The sequence below is a fragment of the Nymphalis io genome, chromosome 9, assembly GCF_905147045.1.
Source record: "Nymphalis io chromosome 9, ilAglIoxx1.1, whole genome shotgun sequence".
In the NCBI taxonomy this organism is placed as follows: Eukaryota; Metazoa; Arthropoda; class Insecta; order Lepidoptera; family Nymphalidae; genus Nymphalis; species Nymphalis io.
The window spans coordinates 6,465,188-6,489,382 of NC_065896.1; the positions used below are offsets into that span (position 1 = coordinate 6,465,188).

Here is a 24,195-nt window from a genome sequence, read left to right on the forward strand (position 1 = left end):
AAAAAATTTACTTTATATTCCTCCCGTACAAAACGCCAATTTCATATGTAAGGACCTAATATTAAATTAGTATAATTGTCTGGACAATTTCTCTTCAATTATATAATACATAAGGTATTTTTATGGATATTTTATGAATAAAAAAAAATGGCTTAGTTGTATTTTCAACTCGCAAGTAATAAGTTTAAGAGATGAAGATAAGCCAATGACTGCTTGATTGGACATTACCGGTGCAAATCACCACACACACTTACACACACACAGGTAAATGTCTGTCCAAAAATACTATGAAATATAGTTAGAAAAAATAAGTTGAACATTCCCTTATTGTTTTATTATTTACTGTGCTGCTGTCAATAAAAAAATGTAATTATGATGGCTTAGAAGCAAAATGGGTATTATGACGATAATAACATTACTTCTTTATTTCACTTATTTGTTATTATTTTTAAAAATTTTTGAATCTAATAATTATAATATTTTATACGATTAACATATAAGTAACTTTTTTAAGATTTTGAACAGTCATAGATGTTTTAGAACTGTGGCATGTGGATGTGCGGTGGCACGGAACGGGACACCACCTAGGGTGGTGTGCCACCACACACGTTGGAGGTGTGCCCCGCGTGGAACGCGGAGAGGTAGATCCTGGTCCACAAGATTAGATAAGACCTCTCTTTGTGACAAATCGCGTCGGCGATGCTCCGAAGGAAATCAGCGTAGAGGGCATTTAGCCTTTCCGTCATGGTGCAAGGAGACGGCGGAGAGGGAACGGGAAAGGGCTGATCCCGTTCGGCGGAGACGAACGACGGACGACGACTGAGACGACGTGCAGGTCTAACCCGGTTCGACAAAGTTTAGTTCAGCTAAAAACTAACTATAATTCAATAATTTATGCATACAAGATTTTTTTTTGTAAGCAATTAATTATGGTCGAATTTCGACCAATGTGGGGAGGACCTTTAATACTTTGTAATTTTGTATCGATGTATGCTTTGTTGATAATGAGTGAGCCACTACATTTACAGGCACAAGAGATAAAACATTTGATATCCTGTGGCAAGCGAGCGAAACGGGGTACTTTGTTTTTTGTAAAAAAATTAACATTACGCCACTAATACCGTATTATCAGTGGTAATAAGGTATTTCCCTCTGAGTGTATAATTTATGTATCAGTAAACATGTTTGGTTCAATGATAATCATGAGTTTTATATAGAACACGTTATCAATATTTTTTAACGCCCAAGAATTTTCCTTAAATTCCAAGTTTACTAAAAAAGATTATGTATTTTTTTTTCAAATGAATAAGGCATATTATTCTGTACAAGACTATAAATGATAAAAGAATTTGAAGTTAATATTCGTTAACATTCACACAAGACATATCTATTTAATATGATTATGACATGTACAGTTGTATATCATTAATAAAAAAGAGTGCCTACTAATTCAGTTTCTTGCCGGTTCTTCTTGGAAGAATCTACATTCCGATTCGATGGTAAATTTTTTATCTTGTTGAATTACGTTTCAAATGTGCATGTTAGAGCTTATTTGAATAAAGTATATTTTTTTATTTTTTTAATAGGCTTATAATATAATATATAATAGGTTTATAATATTATTATATTATATAATAGGCTTTAGTGATCACGTTATTCTTTTGAATATGTCAAAAAAATCTTCAAGTTTAATAAAACGGAATCAATAATATTTTAATATTTACTGTAATATAATCCTTGAGGCTTCGAATCCTGCTTTGTATTTTAAATAAAGACCATAATTTTGAATAATTAATCAGTTAAGTTTTAAAAGATAGGTAACGTAATAATCCTAGAACACACATCTATTTGTATGGTATAATAATACAGTGTATATTTTCCAAAATCAACGAATTTACTCAATTATAATAGTTTTTTGATAATCTAATGAAACAGTTTTAGTTTTAATCATAATAGGGCCCGAGATTCTGAGTATTTTTCGCTATTTCTTGACGATTAGAATTTGTCCATCCACAACTTGTCATCGTTTTACATTATATATTTATATAAAGACCACGGCGGCAAATTTCAAGAGAGATTAGCCAACTACACAGGAGATATAATAGTGCACAAGTGTGTGCGCAAACACAGGTGAAATCTCTATTCCCTTACTCTCATAATCCGATGGGACGGCAATCTGACACGACCGGAAAGAGTTCAGGCGCAGGACCAACACTTTATGTGCTTTGCGAGGCACGGGAGTGTACATACTTCTAACTTCCAGACTCCGGGCTGCTACTGAGAATTTTCTGATAAAAAAACCAATAACTTTTTATTGGGCCGATCTGGGAATTGAACCAAAGATCTTCGGGTCTGCGGCCTTATATCAAGAGACTAACGAGGCAGGCGAGTATATGCAGAATATATATTATAAAGTGATAACGAGTCAGACCATTTGTGCTCTTTCTGATAATTCTGGTATTATAAAAAGTTTTGTCTATATAAATTTGAAAATAGTCATTACAATGATTCAATTAAAAAACGTTTTAAACGAAACCTAAAATAGCAAAACAGAAAATAAAATTACATTAACATTTGGATCTTTTATTGCGTTATAAAAGTACAAAATGAATTTTACATATTAATAAATACATTCTAAAATATTTGTATATTCGGTCAAACACAAAATATTCAAATTATACAAATAGCCATGAATTTATACTATGTTTACATTTACACATAAGTTAACTCACTATCTTACTTAAAATTAAGTAGCGGTAACTTAAACGGTACGTCTAAGGTAACTTGTCTTACTCCATACAATAAAGATAAAATAACATATAATTGAAGTTTTATGAAAGAAAGTAAGTTATTTTGTGTTAATTTTTTTAACGAAAACTAAAGTACCAGATAAATTATATTAAATTATTTTTAAAATTTGATTGTCTATTGAAAAAAAAATTGTCATTGAGGATTTTTGGTTTCAAACGATCAATATTCCAAAAAGACTAGACCCTAAAAATATAATGAATGGCTTTCATATAATAAGCTAAAGACAACTACAGACTGCACAATTATATAAATTTTAATTAAACTATGTTAATCTTAATTACATTAAGCCTAGAAAACTTTTCTAAACACTGGCATTGTTTTGAATTATTCACAGCGACGAAACAAAATAGGTTTATTTGAGATACATTTTAAATATATCTATATATATGTATAAATTTGCTTCCTTAATACGTTTTCAGAAAAAAAATGTAAAGGTGTAACAAATTGTTAATAAACGAAAAACATAACGTGCATATGATATTAACTTAACAATTATATATAATATAAATATGTGTATGTATTTTTGCGTTTCTTTAGTACTGGTTGTAAACACAATGATATGAGGAAATTTGCTCACACAGGTATTGTACATAAGATGTATTAGCAACTCCAGCTGTATAATTAAATTCGAAAGATAAACACGTTACATGAGTAATATCACAGTATCACTATTCTGAATCAATTCGTCAGAGACTTTGTTTAAACAGGAAAAACAAATTATATTATATATTGATCACATCAAATATCAAAATATTTACCATGGCGCAGCTGTGAACATTTTAAGTTATTAAAATACGAAAAAAATTTATATCCGTATATGGAAGAATAAGAACGTTTGCAGTCTGTAGCATTCAACTAGAGTACGAACGACGCTCGGTTATTATGATAAACATAAAAATTTAGAATCAAAACGGTTTTTAAAATGAGCAATTAATTATTATTATTTAATGAACACATTTTACATAGTATAGCCTCTGTGCCTTTATAAAGTAAGTGACAACCTCTAATTGTCCCAATACTGGACTATGGCCTCTTCACTTTTAGAGCAGAAGGTTTAGAGTTTATTCTAAGACGCTGCTCTTGATATTTTTCTTTTCCAACGAGGACGAGATCAATTATAAAAACAAATTAACCACTTGAAAATTCAGCGGTACTTGAACCCGCAATCATCGATTCACATGTTTTAACTTTTAACCACTGTCACAAGTCTAAATTAAAATGTATTAATTAAAGCGTTAAATCCTTCTTTAAGCCTTTCCAATTCAAAGTGGCTACAACTAATTTAGTACTCGGAGTTTAATGAATACTTAGCGTAGAAATTTGTTACAAGATTTTTTTTGGAATTTATATCCAACGATCCACAATGAAGCAAACCTTAGTCCAGCATTGGAACACATACTATTACCAGCACTATCAGACACTTCGACAATAACAACCGAACGCCTAAATGAAAGAAAGGAAGCCGTCTGCTAATATATTGTATAAATCGAAATTTTAAAACGATATTAGTTTCATTAATATATCAGTGTTCAATAAAGCGAGGGTGTGAAGTTAGCAGCACGGCGAAGCACGTGCGGTTGAATAGGTATGTAGCTACCGCCGTAACCTGCTTCCACGACACGTACCAAACGTACATTGATCTGAAATTGGGCAAAATGTATAATTGTATATAGTAAATGTTATTACATGTATAAATGTTAGTACATTTATGAATATGAATTAATCGTTAATAATACTGCAAAATAATAAAAACAATAACAAAATATAATACATATTTCAGATGTGGTTTGTGGATTGAATTACTGGTGGTAGAGCTTTGTGCAAGCTCGTCTGGGTAGGTACCACCCACTCATCAGATATTCTACCGCAAAACAGCAGTACTTGGTATTGTTGTGTTCCGGTTTGAAGGGTGAGTAAGCCAGTGTAATTACAGGCACAAGGGACATAACATCTTAGTTCCCAAGGTTGGTGGCGCATTGGTGATGTAAGCGATGGTTAACATTTCTTACAAAGCGAATGTCTAAGGGCGTTTGGTGACCACTTAGCATCAGGTGGCCCATATGCTCATCTGCCTTCCTATTCTATAAAAAATAAATAAATGTATAAACATATTATTTATTTGGATTTCGTGTCATCAACTTGAAACATTTTTACAATTTATAGGTTGCCATAACATGTCTAAAGGATACAAAAATATACAATAACTAACATTTCTGTAAGCATTTATAAAATTGCAGTCGAAAAAATCGTATTTATAATATTTGAATTTTAAAGATCCGCAACCCAAATCGTTCGACCAAACTACCTCTATCTACTTTGCTATCAATATCATGATATTTCTTTTTCAAAAACATCAGTAGTTATTGCGAATACTGGAAAATATAACAAACCATTCCTGTTTGCAATATGAATGCGACTGACTGATGACACTTTATACGAAAACTCTAAGAAGAATAAATAATAACAATGTACAATATTTTATATAACTTTACTCATGTATATATGTATTCCAAGTTATCACTGATGTTTTTAAAATAGTCTTATAAGTCCTTATACTAATCGTAATCGACGCGCCTGAATGACCAAATTACAAAAAAAGGATCTCTATACATATACATTTATCCAAAATTATAATAAAACCAACTGATAGTACTTCTCACATTCCGGGATAAATGTGAGAAATATTAAGTAGTTAGCATAATCATATATTTTTATATTAAAATATGAAAGAATTTCTCCCTAAATAAAAGTGCTCATAACGTCATTCAAAGTTAAATGCATATATTCCTATTAAAATAATGAAGCGATTACGCTGGTGATTCAATTTAGTCTTGAATTACTCGTGAGCTAAATATATATGTGAAGTTCATTTGGTAACTCTAATCGGTACCGTTCGAACGGAATTCCCATTAGACATATGTACATACACACGTCAACACATAATCCTTGTAAGTTGTAATACGATGTAATTTCATCCACAGAGTATGATGCAATTAAAATAGGAAACTAATGTTACGTATAAACTGTCTCGCAACAATGACAATTAGAATTCTATATTTTTCTATCAATTGTTTTGAAAAATGATTTGCATTGTTTTATATAATGTTATTGTACGAACAAAATAACATGTTAAATTATTTTAACTCTTTTTATCTTTTTCACTTGCAAAATTTTTAAGTCGTTTAAATATGAAAACGCCAACAGTTTCTGTAAAGCATTCAAACTTTTCTTCTATTTAGAATAAACTCTTTATTCGTGCTAGGAAATAAATACGGTATTAAATCATGTAGTATAAAGATGAATTACCTCATGTTTCGATACAGATCGCTTGAAGTACTTGTGGAAACGAGTTGAAAGCGCCCATACAGCGCCGTTGTCGCGCTCCACCCAGCGCACCTCCGCGCAAAACTGTAGCTTGTCTGCGTCCTGTGCTAGCACTCTGTGAGCACAAAAAACACGTCTTTAAAAGTTATCTAAATATGATTATATATTAAATGTATATGTTTTGAACATAAATATTTAGTGCAGGCTACATTGTGATAAGATGATTCTTTAAAACGATATTTTTTTTTCTTATAGTAATATCTAACAAAATATTTTGTAACAAAATTTTATTAATAAAAGTGATATTACATTAGTGTGAACTATATAGTTGCTGTAAAAGGATTATGGATGGACACCTGAGTACCACATAAAACTGTTACAATATAATAAATTAAACTTTATTATTACATCACGAGTATGTGACTAAATACATTAAGTTTCTGTGAGAATATCTGTGCAGTGTTATTAGTAACTTTAAACGACTAATAATATTGAAATACAATTATATTCTCACGGAATTATGGCTCCTAAAGTGGAAATACATAAGCCTTATGTATGCGTATTTGAAAACAAAATTTCATTAATTTGTTTATGTAAATGTTTTAAGTAAAATAACTGCGTATTAAATCTATTATAATTTATGTTTCAAATGAAAAATCGTGTCAGACATTTTATTGAAACCCATACCAATGATTATTTTTTCATTTGTATGTCCGCATTTACGTACCCGCCATACAATTATTTAAAATTTATTTAATAGGATTTATTTTTATTAGCTTGTTCGGTGTTTGTTTATAAATAGCTCAAAGATATTATCGTTATAAAATTATTTATACGTAAACTACATTTAAGTATATGCTATAAGAAGTAAATATTTACTACTAGATGAAGCGAATAAATAAAAATGGTTTCATAAATAAATAAATAAAGATGTACCTGTGAGAATTTGTAATAGGATTCCAGGCGGCTATTGCTGTTTCAGTCATAGGACTAAAGATGATGGTGTCATCCCTTGGATCTACCGCCAGGCCAAGACCTTGGGAAGATTTACGTCCTACTAGATTAACTGGTAAGTCAGTTCCTTCTGCTGGAGGGCCAGATGCGAGCACAGCAGTGGATACGCTGAATATTCTGGAAAAAGGAAAATTTTAATTTGAAAAAAAAAAAATAATAAAATATTCTATTAAAACTATTCGAAAGTGCTTAGTAATAATTTAACTACGGTACATGTCGTTAATAATATAATTAAAACGTATTACATAATCTATTTTAAATGTATATTATTGCGTATATTATTTAATCGTCTGGGTAGGTACCATCCACTCATCAGATATTCTACCGCAAAACAGCAGTACTTGGTATTGTTGTGTTCCGGTTTGAAAGGTGAGTGAGCCAGTGTAATTACAGGCACAAGGGATATAACATCTTAGTTCCCAAGGTTGGTGGCGCATTGCTGATGTAAGCGATGGTTAACATTTCTTACAATGCCAATGTCTATTGGCGTTGGTGACCACTTACCATCAGGTGGCCCATATGCTCGTCCGCCTTCCTATTCTGTAAAAACAACTTATATGTCAAATAAAATTAACATACAAGTTGTAAATATGTTTCTAGATATATTTTTTTTTGCATTTAAATTAATAATTCTTAATCTACCGTCTTACTCAAGAATATATATATTATATATAAGTATTTTCAAATTACATAAATGATTATATTAACGTATTACTTTCAAAATAATTATCCAAATCCTCTGTGGAACATACGCAGCATGATAATTACACGGGCAATAACTTTTAGCTATATAATGTTGTTTATATTAAGTCTTGTTCTTCTTTTGAACTTTGTTCATTTTTTTTTCATTTATTATTTTCATTTTACGATAATTGTGAAAATACTTGTCGGTTTCATAAATATACATGCCTTAACCACTCGGATTTAAATTATATTGATAAAATTTGAAATATAGAGGTTGTGGACTGAGAAAGATTAGATTCGAAGCTAAAAGTAAAACTGGGGCATCGATGAGGGTGGAACTACCCCAAAGATAATTATTAGTTATGATTTTATTTATAATATAAGGTTGCACCTTGCCAACATATTCGTGAAATAATTTATCCATTACCTAAATATTCATAAAATCGTATGTGTAAAGGCTTAACCAAAACAACTTGTGTCGATTCTAATTGAATTATATGTGTTTTGTTACGAGTTAATTATACCCTGGGTTAGTTTATTATTTGTGGCGTTCCAAGTTACCTGTCAGTAGCCAAGGGTTGATAATAAAGTAATCCCTGGGCAGGAGAGTGAGCGAGACCTACAACTCCATCCATGAGAGTGAACTTTTCACCGCCGATGTCGTACTCTCCGAGGTTGGGGTCGGGGTACATAGATGCGTGAGTTACGCGCCAAGCGTTGTCTCTTCGGCCATCATAGACGATGATCCCTGAAAAAATATTACCATGTCGTGGTGAGTGCAGTTACGATTCCCTCAAACTTAAATCTGAATATTATTAAAAATGTCTTATTCTAAATTAATAGGCTAAAGGAAAACTGGCCAACTGGTGTGTGTGCATGTATGAGTGCGATAAAACTATCTTGTTTTTATCTCGTAATCCGATGAATGGAATGAGTTCAGGTGCATGACCGGTTACTTAATACTTACTACTACATTGACGAGTAAAGACGTTTTTGCTATTTAATTATTTCAATGTTCAAGTTCAATGTGAAAAATTATGTACTATATTAAGTAATCGAAAAGATTTAATAAATTAGTTAAATTACTCATGACTATCACTATTAATTTTTATTACAATAAAAAATACAGTAGATATATATATAATCTACAATATTTTTATATTATATACATATACATATATATATATATATATATACATAATCTACAACCTTTTTTTATTTTGAGAGGCTTCCGATAACATAAAGCCACTCTACACCGATTACATGTTGACATTAATACTTGCCATAGAATTTGAAAAATTCAATATACACCAATGCCATTTCCTAGCAGAATTTTGTTCTTTATAAACATAAAAGCGCTTACAAAATCACTTGTTTCACTCTTAAGTATTTTATCATTTGACTCGCTCGCTTGTTATTATTTAAGTATAATAAACGTTTACAATTGATTCCGTGGTACAAACAAATTATATCATTCTGTAAAAAGAACAATTTCAAAACGAAATGATAAGACTACTATTTACTTAAACTAGATATTGAATAAAAAATAAATATTTTTTATTTATTATCTAGTTGCAAGCTTAGAGATCATAACAGTTATTAACGTAACACATTAATTGTGAGAAATTAAGTAATATTTTAAGTAAGTAGATATATGCACTTACCAGTTTAGTTTAAAGTATAGGCATTTTTAGAATAATTATGAAAAATATATTTTTTTACTTGCTACAATGTGATAAAATTTTAGTAGTCATACATTTATATTATTCTCTTTATCTATAAATACATACTCAAAAATTAAAAGATTATGTAGTAACCTAATTAGTAGAGAGGTGTTTTTAATTATAATATAATGTTACGAAGCGATGATATAATAATAATTAACAAACATACAAATATGTTAGTATTGTATTATTCATTATTAACGTTAAGACTTAAGTAGATTCAAACTATGGATAATATATTTTCTTGCAACAACAACTGCCATCATTGTTTAAAGCTGTCATCGTATAATTGATGACTGCCCCAATAATTTCATAGTAGCCACGACCCCGTCACTCTGGTAAGTTAATTACCTACCACATAATTGTTGTTGTTACCATTTCCAATTACGTAATTATTTCGGAGAAAGCAGAGTTCCGATACACGTCGCTGACTTAAACAGCGAAACATACACATTAAAGTGAAATTAACTGTTACTAATTTTGGATTTTAGATTAAGGATTGACAACGTTATATAACTAAAAATAAAAAATTTAAGAAATTGAACCTCATCTTAATTAATTACAATGAAACAAGTATCAAAGTATTCATCCTCATACATATTCCCATCTGATTCAAATACCATAGTTGTGAAGAGACTTTCACTTTGGACTTCAACATTTCTAGAAATGTTGAAGTCCAAAGAAAATAATAAATTTAATTGAAGTTTTAGAATATTATAAAATGACTGTATATAGTGTTAGTCGTTTAAAAGTTTTATTACTTTTAAAATAACTATTTCCATGCCTTACATACTATCTTTCACTACATTACAATTACTGTTACAGCTGTCGCAATGTTTGTCGTTTTAGAATTCGGTCAATTGGACGTACGCTTACTCATGGTATTCGACACAGTAAAAATTAGAACCAACATTCACTGCTTATTTTTTGAAGCATTGTTTATTTATATATATATATATATATATATATATATATATATATATATATATATATATATATATATATCTGGTGGTAGAGCTTTGTGCAAGCTTGTCTGGGTAGGTACCACTCACTCATCAGATATTCTACCGCAAAACAGCAGTACTTGGTATTGTTGGTTTGAAGGGTGAGTGAACCAGTGTAATTACAGGCATAAGGGACATAACATGTTAGTTCTCAAGGTTGGTGGCGCATTGGTGATGTTAGCGATAGTTAAAATTTCTTACAATGCCAATGTCTATGGGCGTTGGTGACCACTTATTATTCCTTATATATTCTATAATATATATATATATATATATATATATATATATATATATATATATATATATATATATATATTATTTTGCTTAAATTAAATACCTGCACTGCACTCAGACTTTCATCTTACATCAATTTCGGAAATGTTGTCGATTTATGGAAAACCGTATTTTATTAAAACAAAAAGTAATACCTACCTACTAATATATACATCTGGTTTATTAAAATAGCGTGTACAGTCTTGAAACCAAATAGAATAAAATTTATCTATGGTCTTTTATGCAATGACATTGCTAAAGGACGGCCTCACTCATTAAAGTGTGTTACGAAAAATTGTACTTTTGTAACAATTAATTTTAAGGAAATCACTTTAAAGAGACTTTGATTAAAGTACAATCTAATTTACAAACTACATACGCATGTTTGAACCGTCATAAATAAAATAAAATACCAGTAATACAAGTTTGATTTTATTTAGATTCAAATAAAATATACTGAAGCTAAGAATATGATAGTTTTATTGTGTATTCAATTAAATACAATGTAATGAATCGTTTTTACGATTATGGGCTTTTTTACAACTGATAGACTAATCCCCATGCTAGTAGTAGTTTCTATTAATTCCTCAACACGCTATCAAAACTACTCTTCATAATTATTGTAAAAGATAGTGTTATTAATGTAATCAATATAGCTGTTAAAAAAAGAACATTTTAGCTCTCTCGCTGGTGTAGTGGCTAAGCTTAATTCAGGTATAGAAATGCTATTTGCGTTTTTCTGTTTTAACTGTCTGTTGTAACGAGTTTTTTTTTTTTGTAGCAGCTTGGAGATTGAAATTGGTTCTGATATTCGAATGCATTAAAAAAGGTTGTTATGCAATTTGTGCAATGATAGCACACCTTGGGCATAGAACGACCGGCTATTTTTTATACTGAATATTTGTATACCAAACATGATAACAATAGAAGGGTATTTCTTTTCCGAATCGGTGGTTTCTAATTTGACAATCAATAAGTAAGTAAGCTTCTATGTTGAATAAAGCGTATTGATTTTTTGTTTTTGACTTGTCTTGCACCTTATCTCCATTCATTCATTCAACATATCACCATCAGTTTCGAACGACCGTCCCATCGGATTATTACAATGAGCGAAAGTGCACATGTGTTCACGCAATACGCACAATTCTGCACTATTATCTCTCATGTATAGTTGGGTAGTCTTTGAAACTTCAGCCGGATTCATATTGAGTTCTAGTTTTTTCTAAGTTTATTGTCTTCATTAAATATTATAATTATATTTTTAGCGAATTATATCGATAATAATAAATGTAACAATAAAGTAAAGTAACCGCAAGTAAATGTTCCACCGCTCTGCCAAGCCCTACTCTTCCTTTAAGAAGAAGGGTTGGATCTGATTCAGTGCAACCAACATTGATATATTATGGATAAAGATATAAGATATTGTATATACTATATCCACAAAAAAATAACACGCACAATTTTAACAAAAACAAATAAGAAAAATGACACAAAAGTTACGACTATATTTATGATAAAGTATTTATTTCACGTCAATTTTGCCTTAAGTTTTGTCACTTTTAACTAGACCCGGATGTTAATGCGAACGTAATTGACACTAGTCTCCGGTTCCCATGCGAAATCTCGTGATACCATTTCTAATATATATTCTGCTCGAGCTATGAGGGAATTATATAAACGTTAATTTTACAATAATTGTTACGCTATAAACAGTTGGGAATAGTTTACGTATTGCGTCGCACGAAAACAGATTTTCCGCTTGCATTAACAAGAGGGTTTTCACTCATCTACAATGTTCAATATGTTTGGTCACGACTTCTGATTTTATCATAGTAAAGACGCAGATCATAGTAAATACATGCATAATTATAAGTAATATTGTAATAAATAATAATTTATTCAAGTAGGCACATAAAAGCATTTTAAATCGTCACCTTCAATCGGAATTAATTCATCAATTTGTGAAGGTATTACAATATTACTTATAATTATGCATTTTTGTATTAATTTTTTTCTGAATATTCTTAAATATAGATTAAAGATTAAAAGCAAATGTATCACATATACTAAATACATATAAATATCTCTGCAGAATGTGACGGTTCAATTTGTTATTTTTTGTGCTGTCTTATGCAATACGTGATTGGTGAAGCACGCGATACAATTAAATAGTTCCGCTAAACTGAGTACGTATTGAACATATTCATTATTATTTTTAGTGATCCCTGTAATACTTTATCATTATTTTTTTATGAAATAGGTAAGTAGACGGGCAAGTGGTCACCACCGCCCATAGACATTTGCGCTGTATGAAAAATCAACCGGTCCTTACATCGTCAATAAACCACTAAAAACCTTGGGAACTATGATGTTATGTCCCTTGTGCTTGTAGTAACACTAACCTACACATACTTCAAGCTGGAACACAACAATACTAAGTATTTCTATCTAGCGGTAGAGTATCTAAAAATCATCAAAATAATGATCAAAAACAACAACACATGTTATAATTTGATCCCGATTTGTTATTATTAAGATTGATATCATTAGATTTTGACCAATTTATAATTACAAGAGAAATTATAAGAATTTAAATATTCCAATCCTTCTACATAAATAACTTAATAAGTCTTTACTTAACATCGTTCGTGGTGGGCTATCAATTGCACTAACCACACTGCCAAATGGTCACTTCGGACAAGTCATCAAATTTTTTTCGTATTGTACTACGGAACACATGACACGGCCGCGTATCAAGCTTCCTCATTTTTATAACTAGTCAAATCGGAGAGCTTGGCCCACAAAATAACCGTCGCGGTCTGTATTTTTTTTTACGAAACTATACGTCGGAACCTGACGAGGGCTGTAATTTCAAATAATTTTTAATACCTAATACGTATATGTATGCAGATGTATGGAGATAAATCAATTATCGATACGAATAAAAAAAAAATCTATGGAACACTTTCATAATCTTTGAAAGAAAACAAAACGGAGAAATTAGCGGTAACCTTTTTCGATGCATTTGACACAAAGCATTATTATTAACCGTCAAAAATAAATGACCGAAACATTTAACGCAAAATTGGAATAGAACTTTTGGAAATATTACAATAATGATAAGAATGCGTAACAAAAAAGGCGTATGGCGTGTGGTAAAATATGGCCACTACGAAAAGCTGAATATCTCAATTACGCATTACGACTATTTTATAACGATAATAATCGGTTATTATACGAAGATCGTATTAGGTTTTTTTATAAATTAGGCTACACAAAATTTTCATATTGTTATATAATATTTATTTATTAGCATTTCCTTTAGAACTATTTAACTAGTAAATAAGTTATAAGTGTTCATAACGTTGAAATTACGCGCACCGGCAACGCAATTATTTATGCCTATACATATCAATAACAAACTTCTAATTATTCAAGTTACTTGTTAATAAATACTACGTATTCGATTACAGAACAATACACAAAAAGAATAATATAATAAATAATATCACATAATAATTTAAAGTTAATAAATAATTATAATATTTCTAAATCTTACCTGGGGCGACGGTATCAGTTATGTAAGCAAAAAGATTATCACAAGTCGAGGAATGGCGGGAAGAAGATGACCTGCTGTCATCTAGCACGATGTTTGTAAGGAGAGACGCAGGACGCAGCAGTTCTCGCGGGAAATATACACTTCTCACCTGAAATATTGATATTATTAGCAAAATTTGCATATATAAACTGAACTAGTTAAATATTCACTATTAAATCTTTGTTTGTTTAGATAAAGTTAGTCAAGGTAAGCGAAGTTGTTAATTTCATCAATAATTTATTAAACTGATTATTTTTATCTTGGTATATGTAGTTATTATGGATAGTATTTTAATTAAAGTATGTGCAAATATGCTTAAGAACTATTGGACCATAAAAAATTACACAAACTTGTACAATGACCTTGATGTGTAAAAGGAACAACAAAAACTCGAGAAAAAATATATAATAGATACTCTTACATTACGTTCATTAAACTTATTTACAGACGTTATTTATTGTAAAGGGTAATAGCAAATTTCAAGGCACCTATCAGATCATTCACCACTTTTTGTCCATAAAGAATCGTAAATGATCATTTCATTATCAAAATGTGTGCAATACTCGAGTAAAGTTACAATTTCTATTTAAATTTTTTGGTGGTTTTAATAAACAAAGTATTTTCAAAATGTAAGTAAATCTTCAATCATCAATTAAATTACACATTCAGAGTAGTGTTAAAAATTAACCTAAAGTAGAGCGAATCCATTTCAGAAACGGCCTTCATGTTTATTTTTATAATTTTTAAATAATTCACATTATTGTAATGCAACATTATTTAGTACCGGTAACAACCTATTCAACATCATTATATATTAATTGTAATTTGCATTGCATTACTTTAGTATTTAAAAGTAAGCGAAATGTATCAATCAGTAAATATTTTGGGCATCCGCCCAGCTGTGGAAATTTTATAAGAGTTATTTACTCCCATTCTTAAAATGATGGTTGTTTATTTCGGGCAAATTTCAAAATTAATTAATTCAAGATGTTTTCTTTATCAATGACAGAACAACATTATAATTAACACGTTTTATACATCATGTACAGATATTGATTATTTAGATTTTTTAATATTAAATATATTATATATATTTATTTTTATACATATACATGAAGTAGTTGCAGATATCTGCAGATATCTGTAATCTTCGTAACATATTTTTTAACAGTCATGAATTTTCATATATTATTTATAAACACACATCACTAAATATACATCAACATTTTCACAAGCATAGCTTGTATAAAATAGAATCAATAACATAGAGAACCGTGTAAGTATCTACAATCCTACATTTATTAATATAACAAACATTCCTACGTTTTTATGGACAATATTTGAATACTAAAAATTACGATCTGAGCAGGAAATAAAATATCACGGACATTAAGTATGAACATTTTATTTTTTTCCTTTCGGGTTGTGACCTCCGAGGACGTTTTAAATTGGAAAGGGTGCGCCGTATCCGTGCGATTGTTAGCCTACAATACGATATACATTGAACTGCTGCTGCATTAGATAACATTCCGCAATGTTAATTACTCATGACTACTACTACGACGACGACTATTATACACGACGTAATATGTACACGTTATTATTATTCATCAAATATTCAAGTTAACGCGATTGCTACACAGCTAAAATTGTTCGCAACCAAGTATATATTAAATTTATTCAATTATTCCACATTCGCAACACTTATTAAAACAAGTGTTAAAATTAATAATATTATTACTTTTCTTAGCTTTAGTTAGCTACAGCCTGTAGGTCATGTTTTGATAAAGACAATAGTTAGGTATTATAATAAAAGATGAATGGCTGGTAGGTACTTCTATGGAGTTGAGTGTGTGCCCATGACATAAAAAGAAATTACAATCCTTCTTATCAAGGTTGTAATTTTGTTTTATTACTGTTCTTCATTCACATTTAAAAGATAGCTTAACAGCAAGCAGATGCAGAAGCAGTTCTTATATCAATAAAAATCCATAATCAGATATAAGTTTCAAATATTCACTGCGCCTTATATGATGCATTTAATCTGAACTTTTTTGAAGCTATAGCTGCAGAGACTGTTTGTTATTTTTATTTGATACCCATAAGATTTAAAAAAAATACTTTTACATTAGCCCATTTTTTTTGCACTGGGGAAGTTTAGGGCTACTTACTTAACGTAGTGGTTAGCGGTCACCTCTAACATTTTATTTACTTAACGCATTCAACCCTCAAACTGTATTAAAACTTAATATATTTAGAGAATAACCATGCAGGCTTGCATATGCAAATTCATAGACCAGCCGACAGTATTAAAAAAGAAATCGCTTGGAAATCGAAGACAAAGTATGATTATTTAATCACGGATCGGATATCTTGATTTAATTTCGGATGTGTAAATCAATTATAGACGTTTATTACAGAAATATCGACGTGTTAATAGCAATCGGTTATCGCTACTAACGAGTTTTAATTGTAGGTTTTCATAACCAAATCATAATGAGGTAGATATACAAAAACCAAAGCATTAAGAAAAATCATTTAAAGATCTTATTTTAATTTCCAAAAACAGCTGATTATTATATCAAATATACGAATGAATGACACTATTGTATTTCTTGTAGTAAGGATAACGAATTTTATTCATAAATGATCAAGTAAAGTAACTTACACATGCAAGAACCGTAACCACAATCGTGAGAAATACTCGTATCCTACACCTACTGACATTTTAAGTATCTGTCCGGCAGGGAATCTAATACTATCGCCATTTACACCTGCGTTGAAAAATATTCAATCTCATATTAAGTTAACAAAAGTTGTTATTATATTATAATATAATAACATTGTTATATTATAATATATCGACTACATCAAAGTAGGTAGTGTAAACTAGATTAAGTCATTGGAATGATCCTTTAATTATGCTTTTTCAAAAAGCCTCAGACAAAAATTAATCGCTTCACGCCTAATCGATACCAATAGTGCTCGCTGCATTTACAATTACCCATTTTACGGTATTGAGAACGCGAGCATAAGGTTATTTCGCGTTTCAATCAGAGTTATTCATATCAATTAGATACTATAAATGATAGAAATTCTATTAGAATCTAAAATAGAAAATGTCATTGATCATTATAGCGATATATAAGTTAAAACAACTTTTAAATTCAATAAAAAATTCACACAATCAAACTGTTACGTGGCCGTGTACAATAATACATCAAAATGATGGTTTCAACGAAGTTGAATAAAAGTCGACTAAGTGTTCATTTGCTCTACTTAATAGTCGATCACGTTAGTATCTTAACCAACCTTTCCACAACACGGTGGTGGATACCTAATCAAGACACCAGCAAAAGTATTTCCAAGGCGTCAGGCAGGCGGCTGACCATATTAGTCTTATCAATCATTCTTTCGGATCAGAATCAATTGATGACAAAGTTGATGTTATAAAAAACTGACCGTAGTGTTGTTTATACAATAAAAATTAAAGACTTCCCAAGGTGATTGGATTTCAAAAAGCTTTATCTCCTTATCTAAAATGCACACTGAACTGACTGAATTAAAGCGTAAATAATAATAATTAATAGGTAAACTAATATTAATTAATCAAGATAATGATTAAGTATTTGGAGTTTTAAGAAATACCAAAACAAAAGAACCAAACTATTGCGTTAGTGGCTAACTACGAAAATATGAATTTAATTATACAACTAATACTCAATTAAACATATAATCCATTGTGAATATTGTGATATTTCAAAATCTCAAGGATTTTCTTATCAAGGACATTCTTGCTCATTGTTTTTATAACTATATATATGCAGTATGTGAAGACATTTTCTGTTTTATACGTAAACTAATTTAATAATTATAAATTAATTTAATAACCAATCATATAATTTTATGATTAAAAATAATTTGAATGACCAATAGAAAGATTACTGTACTGTACGACTAGTGGTCGTCCAGCAAGTGGATTTTACTATACTCTTACAATCTGATACCAAGAATAATGTAATCACTACAAAGTACAATACTTCGTCTTTCACAGTGTATTGTTTTTGTTATATAGATATATATATATCGTTGCTGTAGCATCAAGCAAATAAATGTACTCAAAATATGGTGACCAATTTTAAGGTGAATGCCTGGTTTGCGAGCCGTATCAATTAAAATCATGTGATGAAGTAAGCAAACACTCATAAGCAGTACTATAGGCTGCTATAGTACATTGAATTATTCTCACACTCCACGAACTGTAACGATGGCATAACATATCTATAAAAAGTCGCCATTATTCTAGTGTTCAAGAAACAAAATTCAAAGACTTATTTTTATGATTTTCACATCCACTTTAAATCTAGATAATAGTATTTATTATTAGCTACATTGTAATGGTTTAATTCCTATAAACGCAAAACTTTCAATTGAAACAGGCTGGTTTACCCAGTGAACCTGTATTTGAGATATCGCTTTGAAATATGGAGGTCAGTTTAAATAATGCATTAAAACAAGGTCGTTCTGCAAGTTTAAAACAATAATAACATTCACACTCCTTAGATATTTAACAAAATATAAAAACATACATATTTGTTATGCATTAAAAAAAAACTTAATACCGATTAAATATAGATTTCGTATTTAATTTGCTGTAATTTAGTTTAATACGAGTAATATGTTATTTTTTTAGTTAATACTTGTAGTTTGTTATATTTTCATTTTCAAGTTTTGTTTCGTTTTATTTTATTGATTGCAATTTGATCACAGCATTCTATCGGAAAAATTTATGTAGACTAATTATATTTTTAATAATTTAAGTAAATTATTAAATCCCTTTTTTCTTTTACACTTGCCGTATTTACATACTCTGTCCGCTATTTGCACAACTACAACTAAACTGAACTGAACAAATCAACTTTTTTCTTAACTGTTAAACTATACGTATGTATATGTAATGCTGCTGTATGTTCATTTATGTTTATGTAAAGAATTATTTTAATAACAACCCAAGAGTCTAACGGCGACAGTAGAGTCTGACGAACTCTACTATTAATATATAAATAAATGCTATTTCAAAGCACCGTGAAAAAAATATAAAAACAAAAAGTATTGTAACTTACCAAGCGGTCGGTAGCCATATCAAAAATAAGAATTTTCGGTGGGCAGACACGACGGAAGTCGTCAAGGCTGGTCAGTACACCAGCATCCAATACCCAAAGCCTGTTGCAACGATCAGCACGCACGCGATACACAGATATTAAACCTGTGCAGTTGATGTCCCCGCGTCCAGCTGTATGCCATGACCAGTCCGGATACGCCTGGAGGAAAATTAATTATAATAAGTAAATTATTTCATTTCGGACGGTCTTGTCTATATTTTGTTTTTATCTTTATACAATTCGTTTATATATCTAAGTTGTTATTGTATATTCAACTATGTCCAATTTAAATTAAAAAAAAAAATCTTCCAATAACCTGTACATAATTTTATTTGATAAAAAAACAACAATAGGTTCACAAAATAATTGTTTTATTGTCTCAAGGAGTCTTCTGATTATGTAAGAGCAATAAATTTCAATATATATAATCTCAATATCCAATTCCAGTAATGGCTACATTTAGCCTTAAGCAATTTACAGAAAAAGCTTTTAATAGAATGATTTGTTGTATTTGTTTTTGAACGTTGATATTATCACAAATAAATAAATAAAAACGACGCTTGCATTATTCACAAGCTGTTGATTTTTCACGTAGAATACTAATCAATGAACACAACAAAGAAATATATCAATGGAAAGAATTTCAATAGCCGTGTGAATTTTTAATATGAGACCAGACTATTTTAAATCGAGTTACAAGAATAATTGCGAATTGCATTTGAATGGAAAATAGTTGAATAAAGTCAACTTTATATCTGACTTTCAATTTTAAATAAGCGATGCGTACATACAAATCAACTGCGACCATTACTTTAAAAATATATTTGTTTTATACAAATATGTACTTTCTCTATTGTTGTTGAGAGCACATTTTGAATCGGAGTTATATCAATTTAAATATTAAAATAAGCTGTATATACAAATGTATTAATAACTAAGGATAATATTTTAACAGCTTACTATTTTGGCTCGAATCTTTAACTTAAGGAGACACCTACTATTATTAATTATTGGCAAAATAAGACGATATAAAATTAATACTATTACGTAGAATTATTGAAAAGTAATATTTAAAATTTAGCTAATTAAACACTTACAATGGTGGTAGTAAACATGAATCTCAACCGAAGAACGTGAAATAATAATTAATCAATCCGTGCTTTTATGATTTGTATAGTAGCTATTTTGAATGTATTATTTTAAAAAAAATATAACATCATAACGTAAAACTAAAGCGCTAAACGATGTTCTACTCGTGAAAATCTGCAAAATGTGAATCCAAAAACCCGCATTGTTGCAATATGATGGAATAAAGTCCAAAAAATTGTCCTCAACAAGAATTAGCCTTAGCCTAGCAGTAAGATATTTACAAGCTCTTTCTTATATAAGGTGACATTTAAACTTGATTTTATATTAAACTTTTAATTGTGCGACTTTATTGTACACAATACCACCTTTAAATATCTTTGATTGACAGAACTTCCTTATTGAAGTAATAAATTATGTCAAAATACATTCGTATTGAGGTTCGTTTGTTAGAGTATTATCATGTAACGCGCAATATGCACATTTTTGTACGTTTTGTATCGTTACTGTATTAATAATTTATTATAATATTATATTTTAGTATTATATTAATTAAGTATTTAAGCAAATTTTTTTTTTTATTTTTTTTTTTTTTATTTATGTACCAACAGAGTATACAGAAAATTATATAAATGAAAAATGTGTACAAAGGGATAACTTATCTCTAACTAGAGATCTCTTCTAGAAACCCTGAATCTAGTGGAGATTATTTGTAATACATATTTATGGTGTAGGTACAATATCAATTAGTAGTATTATTAGTAGTATTTTAACACCGGAAAAGCTCAAGTTCTGCATTGCCATATTTATAAGCTATACTATTAGTTGATATTACAAATTAAGAGTATGTCTGTCTGAATGAAGTACATATATCTTCCAAGGGAAAGCTTTGAAACTCTCAGACATCAAGCATATTGCTTAATATCGCACTATACCATTGACTACTTGAGATACTTAATAGAACAGAATTAAAAAGATTCATACATACTTTTATCGTTTATACGTTCGGCGCGATGTAAACATAAGCCTGATTATTATAATTTATGACAAAAATTAATTTAATTGTAACGCAAAATATATACCTACGTAGTTGGTGTGTATTTTTATTGTTGATTTTAAATTAACAGGAGAAGCTAAATTTCGTAATGTAAAGGCGTACTACGAAAGGAATCTTCGCATACTTCGGATACTGGTGGTAGGGCTTTGTGCAAGCTCGTCTGAGTAGGTACCACCCACTGTGATATTGTTGTGTTCCGGTTTGAAGGGTGAGTGAGACAGTGTAATTACAGGCACAAGGGACATAAAATCTTAGTTCCCAAGGTTGGTGGCGCATTGGCTATGTAAGCGATGGTTGACATTTCTTACAATGCCAATGTCTAAGGGCGTTTGGTGACCACTTCCTATTCTATAAAAAAAAAACTTTTTAAATTTGAGTATACCTGCGTTTTTCTTACGAGTAAAGAGTAATGACCTTAAAATGACAACAAAAGAGACACTCAGTCGCCAATTACAAGACTAGTAGTTGTTTCCAATATTAATCACTTCAGCTTCATTTATTAGTCTTAAAACATTAAAATACACGTTCCATAAGATAAAATTTTAAATACAAATGTCGACACTTTATCTCATCGACATTCAGAATATTTTTGCTTATTGCGATAAAACTACAATAAAGTCAATCTATAATTTATATAAACTTATAGCATACTTGCTAACTGATAACAACTTAAATTATTTATCGAGACTTATGTTAACTACTTATGTCACAAAGCTTTTACTTAATGTTCAATACTACCGCACAAACTAGCGAATGCTCTTAGCTGCTGGTTTAATCACCAATGGAGCTCGCCAAGGCCATGCCTTAGTTCCTGCCCTTCACGCTTTCGCGTCACAATTGTGAAGTGTCAGCTGCCTGCTTCGTGTGTAAGACAACCATGCGTCCACGCAGCGAGGTCGCACACTGACAGTAATTGTGTAACCTACCCATAGCAAAATTGATAAGAAACTTTTTTGTCGACAACGTTAATTTGTAAAAATAAATTATTTAACAAGTAGGAAAAAATTACGAATGAAATTAAATGTTATTACATGATTATTTTGAGCAATTTTGTTTATATATTTAATATAAAATGTAATTAAATACATTAAATACCACTATATAAAGACACATATAACTATAACAGTCACGCCTATACGTAAAAAAAGAATTTTTAAACTCAGCTATCACCTTAACTATAGAAATATTCCCTAACATTGTACATGAATATTGTATAGCATTGGTTTTTAATTAAAAGACAAACAGATAAAAATCTGTTTGACAAACAGATAATATGTGTATGTGTAATTTTATATCCGTCGATGTCACCGGCGAAAAAGGTCACATAAGTCTGTTAAGTTTATTGAAAGTGTACTTAGCCTTCACTGAGCATTGAAATGCATTAAAATTTAAACCATATACGAAAAACGTCTGTAACATATAGATAACATCATAAACACCGTCGGAGTTTTATCAATTGTTACTCAAAACTATTTACTTTAACGTAATATAATAGTAATTACTTAAATCACTGACAATGTAAATGCCCCGAGTGGCCGCATTATTGAAAGTAAAGTGGTGCAATATTGATCCTGTTTAGTTCTAACTATAGACATTTTACTATGGAATTATTTTCGCTGTATATAAATGTTGCCACGAAGTTCTTGTTTTCGCCGTCCGTTAAATGATTGTTATGATAAAAGATTATGACAAGAAAACCAACTGGTCAGATTTGTCAGGTCAATTAAGTTTTTATCAACATAAATTATTTTATATGTGTCAACAATATAACAAAACTGTTCATAAACTGTTCAACAAAGGTCAACACCAGAATCGAGATGAAGTCGAAATATAAATGATTACATTTTATAAATGTCGCTTTTTGACTCACATTTTCTGAACATATATAGGTACATAGTTAATGAAACTTTGGCGACAACGCAATCCGTTCAGTAAGAACCTACTTTCGAATCTTTCCCAATTTGCATAATCCTTAAGTGTTTAATAAAATTACTTTTAAAAGGCCAAAGGATCACAGTACTCGTATGCGTTTTGTGAACGAAACCTGAAGCATGTCCATGAAACCTTGTTCTAGAATTAGAATTCAGTGTTTAGAAAACTAAATATAGGCGATTATCTAGAACCAGACGACTAACGTTTTTTAAAACAATGTTGTATATAATAATTTCTACTGCTGGATAAGCTTACCATTGCAGTATTATTATTAGAGTTTCAAATTATTATATTTTTGTCATAATTTATTATTAGGAGATATAATGGTATAAATAATATAAATATTACCAAATTTATATTATACCGACATACATCAACAAAAAAAAGCCGAGATGGCCTAGTGGTTAGAACGCGTGAATCTTAACCGATGATCGTGGGTTCAAACCCGGGTGAGCACCACTGAATTTTCATGTGCTTAATTTGTGATTATAATTCATCTCGTGCTTGACGGTGAAGGAAAACATCG

At 30.1% G+C, this 24,195-nt stretch overlaps 1 protein-coding gene across 1 annotated transcript in view; it reads right to left on the reverse strand.

Moving 5' to 3' along the window:
* Positions 1–2,582: 2,582 nt before the first annotated feature.
* The window catches only part of LOC126770726 (protein yellow-like), a 31,848-nt gene continuing 10,235 nt past the window's right edge, over positions 2,583–24,195 (reverse strand). Inside the window, exons 3-8 of the mRNA XM_050490250.1 lie at positions 19,556–19,753; positions 14,394–14,541; positions 8,395–8,581; positions 7,072–7,266; positions 6,118–6,250; positions 2,583–4,451 (exon numbers count right to left, since the gene is read on the reverse strand). Of these exons, the coding sequence (XP_050346207.1) occupies positions 4,341–4,451; positions 6,118–6,250; positions 7,072–7,266; positions 8,395–8,581; positions 14,394–14,541; positions 19,556–19,753 (972 nt within the window). The 3' untranslated portion in view covers positions 2,583–4,340. The remainder of the gene's footprint in view (positions 4,452–6,117; positions 6,251–7,071; positions 7,267–8,394; positions 8,582–14,393; positions 14,542–19,555; positions 19,754–24,195) is intronic.